The following is an 11,454-nucleotide window of genomic DNA, read 5'->3' as shown; positions in this document are numbered from 1 at the left end:
TGGCAGTCACAGATAAGCATTTTAGTTTTTTCTTCAGTAAAATCGAAGTCATCAAGTATCAAGTGCTTAGGTTTTATGGATGGGAAACACATAATAATAATCAAGTGTATGCAAGGAATATATTAAATATTGTACTTAGCACAAGGAATTTGTAAAATAATACTAATAATATCAATAAAAAGAGTCCTTTCAACTATATTTTGTAATCCTTTTTAACTGATACCACGTAAAAAAAATCCAGTGTTCCTCCTTTCAACTGTAGCGCCTGCATGGCCGTATAGCGCAACATAAAGATTACATCACTTCCGGGTAACTGCATCGGAAACACTTTTGGCATGCAGAAAGGCGGATCCCTCTCGGCTACTTTGCCTTTCAGAACTTCTTTTCATCTTATTTTTACCTGCCATTCCTCGGCGGGTCACGCCAAATCCAACACGTATTGCTTCCTTAGGTATTAAAACGACATTTTGTATTCAGTCGAGTTCTGCGACCGTCCTCGCCGCGACGACAGGAAGAGAGTTTTTTTTTCCCGGCTGTAGCTTAGCTAACTTTTAACGCACTAGCATTCAACTTGACAACTGCCTGCAGCGGGGAAGCAGCAAACACAGGAAGATGGGAGATCTGATGTGGGCATTGAAGACCGGGGATCTGGATGAGGTGGAAGCCAAACTGATAACGGTAAGACCGCTGTGATTTGACTGTTTCCCCCCCAGTGAGTCGTGTACAATGGTTCTCTGACAAGTGGTTGTTTAGCGAAGGTAGCTAACGCGAGTTAGCAGACAGCTAGCTAGCTTGCTAGCGAGCTTCAGTTAGCCAGAGCTAGGTCATGTTAAGTTAAGGTAATCTTGACTCACGCAAGCTCGTAATGTTCGTGACGTTGTTTGTTGTTTATGGAGCTTTACATGAGCTCTTGTTCAACCTTGCTCAAGGTTGTGAGTGTAAGTCTTAATGTCAAGTTAGCATAGTTAGCAACACACGAGCGCTAACCTACACTCTGCTTGATGCTGATGATAACGTCAGACAATAGTGGGTCAGTATTTCGGCTCTCAAGCCGTCTATCGTTGGTTATTGACATTGCACTTGTTGGAGATGGATGTTTAATTCGGCTTGCAAAAACGCCATTGTTGCCACTTTCCGCAAAGGGAAGAGGAAGATAAGGCAACCTGTTGGTAAGCACAACAACATCAGCTGGTACGTGGTGCTGCTGCACGTTGTAGTTGAGACAGCTAGCGTAAACCTGCCGCCGTGATGTGTGTTGTACGTGCAGCTGCAGCAACGACAATAGTTGTTGACAACGCATGCGTTTTTGTGTGTGGACAATGCGTATTGTTGTCGGTAGAAAGGCGTGAGTTATTTGCTATCGAGGGAACCACCACACGGGGCCTATGGCTAGCGCTGGTGGGCGGGGGAGTCTGTTAGCTCGGCTACAGCAAATCCGGCGGCTCCCTCCACACCAGCCGAGGTAGTCTTGTTTTGAAAGACACTGATGGAAACGTCATTGCCTATAAGTGGCTGTTAGGCCATACTGATTTCACCGCAGAGCTGAAAGTGTCTTCTGCTTTTTGTTGGAAAGATTAAAGCCATGCCTCTGCTGGAGGAGGCCATTTTTGCTTTCACAAACAGTCCTACATTAAATTGTTGCGATGTTGTGATGAAGCTTGTAGTTGAATGACACAACAGTATTTGTTTTAGCTGCAAATAGAATAGTTAAGCTAGCTTGTGCGGTCATTATTATATATTGACAACAAGATACGAAATGACCTATATCACCTATATTTATCACCTATATTACTTGTACTGCTATAGATGTAAAAATAACCAAATTTTAATTGTGCCGATCTGCAAAGTGTACGTTGTAGGTTAGGTTTAAATCCACATGAAGATTGTATCTACACAGAGACTGTCATTTTGTCATTGGACTATTCAATCAATACCGGTAGTCCTGTTTTGATGCCCAAAATCAGTCACAACTGCAAGTCCAAAATGAATCTTGGAAGAAGAAAAAATACATCCAAGGTTGACAAGGTCTCATAGCATCACAGCGGGGAAGTGAAGGTCAAAGAATGGTGCATGTTATTGTTGTCTTTGAATTTCAGTGCAAGTTTGTATCATCATGAGGCGAATGGGGTCCTCAGATCCCCCTTTGATGTTGGGTTGGGTTCAAGTGTTGGCTTGTGCCAGCACTTGTTTATTTCAGCCCTGTTAATGTGTAGTCTTTCTTTTTTTTTCCAGACTGAAGATGTAAACCGGACCCTGGATGGCGGGAGAAAGCCTCTGCACTATGCTGCAGACTTTGGTCAGACAGATGTGGTCAAGTACCTAATTTCTAAGGGAGCCGATATTAATGTAAGAGCCTCAACAACCACCGTCACATTAGTTTTTGCATTCATTTGCATACTGTCCAGGTTTGCAAAGCCCACAACAAATAACAGTTTCCATGTCTGTGTCCCTTCATAGTCAAGTTCAAACAAGCTGATAAAGCTTGTGGCAAATCAAACAGTTTACCAATAGGCTTACAGTAATCTGTTAAAACAATTTATCATATGCTATTTCAGCTATTGTCCATTTTCCCAATCAACAATTGGCTTTCCAAACATCACATTTAGCCTGATAGGCCCCCTGAGTAGCAAAAGTCTCTTCTGGTGTGGGTTTTGTTGTATTAGATTGATCAGGATCCACTTAAAGGCATTTACCCATCCAACAGTATTGACATAAGTAATTTGGATGGAACTCTATTGTAATTTGCAGCTTTTTTTCTAAAGGTCTCATATGCCTGTTCAGTAACCTATAGTCCATATAGGTAAACGTATAGATCTATAGTGTTCCTTACTGTAGAGTTTCTAAGGTGCAGCCCGATGCTCAAGGCACCGGCATTAGCTCGGTACGTTTCACCTCTTGCCTGAGATTGGATATAACAACTCAACACCACAACATCCACTTTTCCGGTCTTTGCAGACACAAGATTTTAATATTGCACCAACATAAAGTCTTTGCCTCCCCAAGCCTCAATATGTTTGAGCATTTCTCTTGATAACCAGCTCGGCTTCTGAAACATTTGAGATAAATATAACATAGAAGTGCAGTGCACTCCTTTTCAATTCGATGAAAAGGAGAAGTAAAAGCTCTCTCACAGGAGTTCTTTCTCTCTTAGTTATATTTGAAAACAAGATAGATGTGCCCTTGTGTATGAAGTTTGGGGTTGTGCTTATGATCTGCTCATACAAGCTTTTTCTCAAAGAAAAATCGTCTTCTGCCTCCCACTCATGCCTTTCCCACCTGCTCCACCCTGAACAGGCTCCAGACAAACACGGGCTCACTCCACTGATCTCTGCCTGTTTCGAGGGTCACACCTCCTGTGTCAAGGTCCTGCTAGAAAAGGTTGGTACTTTTTATTTTGATAACACTCGAATCATGCATCTGCACACAGAAGAGGGGGTGTCCTTCACCCCCTCGGTGCATGTCGATGTGTCCGAGGCTCAACGTGAGTGCTGATGAGGTAGCTCGTCGGACAAAAGGCCCTTTAACACAGTCCTGTGGAGGCTGCGCTGGAATGTTCACAGAGCATGACACTGTATTGCCGTTGTTCACTTTTTTGTGTTTTTTTTTAAGCGGTTGCATTCAGAGGTGCGCGGCCTTGTTCCCCATCCTTCAGCCTCCCTCCGTTGTTTACCTCTGGAACTATTTCAAATGCAACCTCAGTCAGATAGATGTGGTCACGTGCCCACGGTTGTCACAGCTGTGAAGAGAAAGACAATACTGAGTCAGTCGCAGCTGGCATGCGCTGCATAAATGCAACCGAACGACAAGCGACAAGCATACCACTGAATGTACAATCCGGCAGGAGAAAACAGCTTTGTGAAGCTCCATCACAGTCAAATGAAAAGCCTCTTTTTGATGGAGGAGCTTTTTTTTCTCTTCAGAAAGCCAATGCCTCTTGTGCATCTTACCTGAATGTTCCATTCAGGAGTACCTGCACGACATTCATATACATATAAATGACTGCTCTTCCACTCATCTCGGCTGGAGATCTTCTTCCCCACTGCCCAAATGAGCCAGCCTGCAATGGGATTGATTGTGGACGATGGAGGCCACACAAATGAGGGCCACACATACTTGTTTGTCAAGACCTCCTTCAGTTCTTTGTCTCTGGTGCACCTTTGTCAATAAACACTCGAGTCCCATTAGAATACAGCAGATCTTTGTAACTGCCAACTTCCTCATTTGCTGTCATTATTCTTTTTATATCTGTAGCATGGCCCAAATCGCACATAAGCCTCCAGTGAAAGACGAGCACATTGGTCACATGTTCCGCTGCAAACGAGCAGTGATGCAAAGAACGTCAACTTATCAAATGGGCGTGTAAGAACTAACTCGCGCTAACTCTATTTCCTGTGTATTGCTGGGAACTCCAGCGACACAAGATCAGCACCGCTATGACAGCTAAGCCCACAACGTCTGCATGGTGCCATGCGGATGGCTCGCATGTGTTTACAGTCAAAGTCTGCCGCAGACCAACACGCGTCTGCGGGGATGTCTAGATATTTGGGAGGTCGAGGGAGAGTGAGCAGCTGTCAGGCTAAATGAGGCAAGGTAAATGAAAGCTCCTCCACAGAATTGTTTCACGGTGGCATCATCTTGGCTTAACAAAAGTAATGGGAAGAGAGGGAATAAGTCACATCACCGATTAGGACATTTTTTTTATGCGTTGCATTCAGGCAGATTTTTCAAACGGCTCTTGGTTTTAAGTGCACTTTGAAGCAGACATTTAGGAAAAAAAAGGAAATGATATCTATGTATGGGGAACTCTGGTGTTCGGCTAGAGAGACATTTACGGGGCACTCCACCGCTCACTTATTCCTGTTGGCATCGGATGTATTAATCCTTCATTTTCATCAACGCGGTCGCACTCCCCGGCCCTCGCATCAACAAGCCGGAGTCTTGCGAGCAATCGGCCGGCAGCTGGCCGGCAGCTGGCTACCGCAGTCAGCTGGCCGGCAGGGCTGTTGGCTCAGAGATAAACTGAAAGTAGCAGCCAATGCCAACAGGAAGAAAATAGCAGTTTACTTCTCAGTACATCTATTTTTTTCACTAAAGTTGAAAGCGTGACACGAGTAAGCATTTGCAAGGACATTGATCTGACTCGACATGGACTTGTGGTCTTTGAGCTGCATTGACTTTAATTGTTATTGTTGCAACATGATGGTAGAAGGGTTTTTTTTTTTCTCCTGTTATTTTGGTGATACCGAAGCCTTATCATGGAGGTACTGATAAAGAATAAGGAAGTACGAGGCCGTAGTTCAGATGTCCAAGACGTCTGCTGGATGACACTTTTTCTGTCTGTCGGCAATTTTAAATGTCACACATCACAAATATAGTGTTTGGAATTAAAACCAGTATATTGTCCCCTTTTTAAAAAAAAATGAAAATCTTCATTATTGAGTGCAGTCATTTTCTTTTATTTCCCCTGCTACAGTCACACATCCACTGCTGCGGTACATCTTCCTCAAAGCCAGAAGCTCTTCTACATCTGAAATAGGCATCTAAGCAATTACCAGCCCTGCATAGGAATGTAAAGCCCCTTGGCTGGACCTTTTTTAAAAAAAAAATTTATTAAAAAGAACAGCCTTTGTCTGTGGTATCATACGAGACAAGAAAGGCAGCCATAACTCATCTGAACAGGGATTACGGTGGAATGACGAAAGGTATTCGCAAACCCAAAGGTTTGCTCTTTTCATTTCGGTCGTGCTCGTCTCCACTAAGCACCAACAAGGATTTACGCCGCGCAGCCAAAAGGTCGCCGGTCACCACAGGGACCAGATTTCAATACACCTAACCCTGGCAGCTCTAAAAACTCGCCGTGTGTCTTAACATGCGATGAATAGATTGTCCCTAAGCCGCCCTATTGACTGTGCTGCTGCATATCCACCCTGTCTGGCATCACCTGTAGCACAACAGCCACTACTTTACAAGTGGATAAAGGGAACCCACAGAGAATACTGAATTGTGACTATTCAACTGTCAGAAAGTCTTGTTTTTTATTCCCCCAACAAAATGGCTTGGTTCCCTGGTGCATCATGGGAGCTGACTCCTGCCCCCCCCCCTGATGGCGTACTGTGCTGTTGTTGGCAATGAATTATGAAAGGCCATTTTAACCCCAATGGTAAAATCTGGCAAGAGTGCTGACTGAGGCCAGACAGTTAATTTTGAGTCAACAATGAAAAGGCATGCCCACACACACACAGACACACATAGACACACACCTTTTTCTATGAGGAACTCATAGACATGACCCATGAGTAGGAAGAAATGTCTCGTATTATTTAGTATTTTAAAAGTGCAACAATAGCAACTGTCCTGTTGTTGCCTTGGCTTTTATGCCTGACCCGATAAAGTGTCCTTTTTATTGTGTGTCCTCAATACGAAGGAGGATTGGCCATTTATTTCTCACAGTGGTCTATAAGTTATAACTTTAAGGTAAAACCCGGCTCGTGGGCATCATCTTCCAATGGGCTTTGCGAGTAACTGTGGCCCCGTTTTTTGTATTGCGTCATCTCTCCGGCTCACCTGGAAGGGATTTCTTTTTGAATTTGGCACAAATGTCCACTCGCACTCAATGTTTTACAGATTAGATGTTGCTGGTCAAAGGTCGCCGTGACCTCACAGAACACCTTTATAACTCAATGCATTTGATAAGTACGATAAATACTGTTAAGTATGATAATTCCACACGCATTCAAACAGTCTAATAGGATAACATAAAGTTTTGACATTCAGCATTTAATTGAGAAACTGTTTGGAAAGAAGAAAAAGTTTAGTTGCAGCCCTGAATTGTCATGTGATTTATATCATTTCTGTATAATGAAAAGTGACCATGTGAACTCCAATCAGCCGTTTTTCCATTTTGGCCAATATTTGATGCGGCTCCCTAACCCGCATCCAATACATTCATTTCAAATGGAGCCGAGCTAACACGGCTCAATACAGATATTGACCTTCCATCTTTCTTCTTTTTTTTTTGCCGTGTTTCATAAATTTGCCCTCTTACAGATCGGTAATGTTCGACTGCTGCCAGCAGGTCAATGCTCGGATATCAGCGTCGCATTGCAAAAGAGTTTTGAGCGATGCGCTGGCCGGCCTTGCATTTCAAGACTTCTGCATGGGCGGCATTTCAATTCCATTCACTAATGGCGTAATGAAAACTTAATGGACACTTTAGCAGGTCAGCGGCATTATGTTACTGACCCAGCGCTGCCTCGCATGGCTCCATAATCCTGGACGGTGATGCATTACAGTTTGACTGGAGACAACCCGGGAGGCTATTCTTAATCACGAGGCCGCGTGTCACTTTGCCACTTGACTGGCTGTTTGGACATTGAGTTGTTCACGAGGAAGTCATTAATCAAGTTGGGGGGGAAAGCTCATTAATGTAAGTGGTGTCAGAAGTATGCCACTGAGCTGGATGTCCGTTGGGGGTGGCATGGTGATTCCTCAAAGGCAGCGTGAGCCACGAATGTTGGTCCAACTATCAATCTGTGGCAGACCTACGAGTGTCCAGATGGGAATACTCAAATATGATGGTGGACGCAAGTTATACTATTGTGTCTGGCAGGTAGATGCATCGTCTGTTCCAAGGCCAGCGTGGCATAGCGTGAAAAGACTGGTGTAAAAGTGCACAGTTCTGTTTCCTGTCATTTAAATGAAGGTCCTGAACCAGCTGCTAATGACGTCCCCGGAGCTGCAGAAATAATAAAGCTTCTTCCTGGCCTCTCGTTCAGCCCCCTGAACTCACAATAACTGGTTAATAGCTACCGCCTTGGACAAATTAGTCAGCAAGCGAAGCTACAACAATTGCGACACTATTTTTTCCTCCAGCTGCATATGGATGAAGCACTTTATCAGGGAACAAATATTTCAACATAATCGGTAGGATACGATAAATTACACTGTTTCTCTGGGTTTGCAGGTCAAATAAAAGGAAGGAGACTCCAGGTCTTGACCAAGAAATAGCCAGGCACCCAGCGAAAACAACACTTCATAGGTTTTACATATCAGTTTGTTTGTTTATTAAGAAAGAGATATGACGTGTCGTGTTGACGAGTCAGCATTAGTGGTGCTGACACTCAGATGTCATGACCTATGGACTGAGCCAGGCTAGAGATTGCCCCGGTTTCAGTCTTTTTGTCAAGCTAAGTTGTTAGGTGTCGCGTTGGAGGACTTAACATTTAGCGTACAGCTGTGATGGGTGGTATCCATCTTCTCTCCAGAAAGAGAGACGACAGTTGTGTGTCCAAAATGACAATTCTTTCCGTTACAGGATCCCATATGCGAGTATGATCCTGTAAAATGTGGTCCTTTTTGTTTAAACCGGCATTTTCCGTGGTTGAAAACCTCCGGGGTCACCAGTTGTAGTCGTAGTTCGACTGTTGCACAACCGGGGCTTTAACGTGACATACGTGTTGACAGGAAACCGTCTCTCTCTTTGTCTTTCGTCTCCGTACCAATTAGGGTTGCAAATCTGACGGGTTACCCGCTCGGCCCTGCTAAATCTCTCCTGCTCGCGATGCGCTCCGTTGGCCCCTGTGCCAGGGAATTTGCACCCAGACAACCGTCCTCACACGGCCCGGGCCCTTGAACTGGGTCGCATTGTTTTTGATGCTCCGCTACAATAGACTCTCTCTGCCTTGGCGCTGTAAGCCCTTTTTGCTAAGAGGCTAAAGTTGGCAGGCCAAACAAAGGGACGTCTCTGCACCACATGCCCCTCCACTCCTCCGCTGCCCATTAAATCTTTTGTCACCACACGGGCATTCAATACGTTGCCTGTCTCATTCTCTCTCTTTTTTTATTTTTACTCACTGTTTTTTGTCCTTTAGTAATCTGAAAGATTACGTCCATTTACAATTCACCGTAATACCTCAGAGCTTAAAATAATTCATCTCGGTGGCTTTATGTCGCATGTGCTGTTTAAAAAAAGACTGACACACTAAGACACTTTTACTGTCCTCTAAATATAACACAAGTTTAGCCATTCATCTTTTAACGTATAAGGATACCTGTTGAATAAGGCCATGTGGCCATAAGTAAGACGATTGCTCAGCATTGCAGTCTCTCTGTGGATGTTTGTCCACCCACATATTGTCGCTATCCACCCCAGAAACTTAAACACGACCCCAAGAACTCAAGAACCTTGCATGAGTGTTGATCAGGGTCTGAAATGCATCATCTGGGCCACACAGAGCAAAAAGTCCCGACTGCCATGACTCATTCTCTCATTAAGGAGTTCTTTCATCCGTCTTTGTGAAGAAGGGAAATGTGTTCAGGTGTCTGCTATTCCAAGATGGCAGGTGGGGGATGTTCCAATGATCACATAACACTTCCCCTCCGATTGTCCAGTACCTGGCTCTGTTAGGTTGCTAATGGGCAGAGGGCGCTTTATCCACCAAGAAGCTATAGATTGAAGGTCTCTCTGCTCCTCACCTTAACCCCGCTCTGACTCAATGAATTGGATTCTGCATCACACTGCGAGGGAGACTTAATGCGCCTGCTTTGCATATTTAATATTCATCCCCCCCCCCTCTTTTCCTCCACAGGGAGCTGACAAAGACCGAAAAGGACCGGACGGCATCAGTGCCTTTGAAGCTGCCGAGGACGACGCCATAAAGGCTCTGCTCAAGTGAGAGCCCACCGTGTGGGAGGTGGCTGGACAGGTGGGTGAACGGACAGACAGATGGAGGCAGCGGTCCCCAGACAGAAGATGGACTCGCCCACTTTCACCCCGATCAACATCTGTCTCATCGCTGCTTTTGTCTGTTTGTTGGAGGGTCATGTGTCTGTCTGGTGATTTTTTTTTTTTTCTTTTACCTTTTGTTTATTTTCCTTTTTTATTTTTTTGGGATAGGATTTTCTATTTTCTGGCCTCCTTGTTTGTAGCCATTTAACAGCAGGATTTGTCAATTATGTCTCCCTTAGGGACCAACCACTGGGGGAGGGCTCTTGCATCTGGATCCTAAAATCACTGCTCTGAATAAAAATCACACTCTGTAATGTAAACGCAAAGCTTAGTACTTAATTACACACCTCTCTTTTGCAGTTCTCTCTTGGAAATCAAATGCTAATAGATCAGTAGTGTGTTAACCCTTTTCTTTCCACTATAAGTATTGTACGGCCAGGACTTCAATCTCATGAAATAAAACAGTAAAAGCACTGTACTATACTAGATCGATTTGAAAAAAAAAAAGTGTGTAAAGTTGAATTACCTTTCATTATTCGTGGGCTCTTCCTCCACTTTTTTTTGATTTCTTTTTTTTTTTTTTTAATAAAAACCAAACTGAAAACATTGTTTGAGAGAGAAGTCCTGGGGGGTAAAATGTTCCTTTTCTACTCGGCATATCACTTACATATCAAACAGTGTTGTTTCAAACCGATGCCACGCGTTGGTAATGCATAAACTATATTCTGTGTTCCTCGACGAATCACCATGCTGTTTAACTAGAAAGACTTGAATGTTGCAATTTTAAAATCTGTTACTGAATCCCTGTTCTTTTCTTCTTCGTTGAAGCAACATTAACAGCACAACATAGAATAAGGAATTCTAGAAATTTTGTTAATTTGTCATCCCTGGAGTGAGATTTCAGAGCGATAATTCCTTTTTTTGTGTGTTTTTTGTTGCAGCTTCTCTGTGTGTTTTGTAATCGGGGGGCTCTGGGGGCTCCGCAGGGCGAGTACATGGGGGTTAGAGTTGGGACTGGATGGGGGGGGTGCAGGGGGGTGTTAGCGTCCCCTCGCCTTGGATTTGGTTAGAAGCCCTGCCTGTTTTGCTGCATGTCAAAACTGCCTCTGCTTTTCTGCTATGAAATGGTCGCTGGTCCTCACTTGGTTGCTTTAAAAAAAAAAAAAAAAAGAATTACTACCATGTAATGGACGAAAAAAAGAAAAAAAAGATGCTCTTGCTGACTTTGTTGTGACAAAAAGTCTGTAAAAACAGAAATAAAAATATCTATAAAACATTCTGACAAGTGGACTTTTATTCGTGAAAGCTTCCGTATTGTTTTCGTGGCTCAACTGAGAGAGAAATTAGTTTTTTGGGGGGGAAACAAAGCATCATATTGGCAAATATTACTCTGCAAGTTATTTGACAGCTGACAATTTTGCCACCTTGAATAAATGGAAACTGCCACTCAGCCCACGTTTTCTTTCCAGTGATATAGAATCAGATGAGTTCAAGTGGACGTCACGCTGTTTGACGAGTGTGTGTGCGTGTGTGTGTGTGTGTGTGTGTGTGTGTTCTGGTCGCCTCGAGCCGTCTAATCAGTGTTTATGAACTAAGCGACTCCCAAATATTAAAAAAAAAAGAAATGTGCGCAGTTATCTTTCTTGTCATATCAATCTACGCCGTCGAGCTCTTCCATTATGACTCCGGCTGACTTTGACTCCCGCTAGATTTGTCTGAATGTCTGG

General features: G+C 43.8%; 1 protein-coding gene across 2 annotated transcripts; it reads left to right on the top strand.

Moving 5' to 3' along the window:
- The first annotated feature begins 324 nt into the window (after window positions 1-324).
- Window positions 325-10,900, top strand: mtpn (myotrophin). 2 transcript variants are annotated; one of them, XM_068585968.1, is made up of 5 exons: window positions 325-678; window positions 2,233-2,346; window positions 3,295-3,378; window positions 9,588-9,704; window positions 9,967-10,900. In XM_068585968.1, the coding sequence occupies exons 1-4, from the start codon at window positions 613-615 to the stop codon at window positions 9,672-9,674; spliced, it is 351 nt and encodes a 116-aa protein (XP_068442069.1). In that variant the 5' UTR covers window positions 325-612; the 3' UTR covers window positions 9,675-9,704; window positions 9,967-10,900. The 2 variants fall into 2 exon arrangements, with proteins under 2 accessions (XP_068442069.1, XP_068442068.1); XM_068585967.1 differs by having other exon boundaries at window positions 9,588-10,900.
- Window positions 10,901-11,454: the final 554 nt, after the last annotated feature.

The sequence above is a fragment of the Clinocottus analis genome, unplaced genomic scaffold (assembly GCF_023055335.1).
Source record: "Clinocottus analis isolate CAN_PGR_092001 unplaced genomic scaffold, fCliAna1.0.p SCAF_20, whole genome shotgun sequence".
Lineage (NCBI taxonomy): Eukaryota > Metazoa > Chordata > Actinopteri > Perciformes > Cottidae > Clinocottus > Clinocottus analis.
This window is presented reverse-complemented; position numbering and strand designations above follow the sequence as displayed.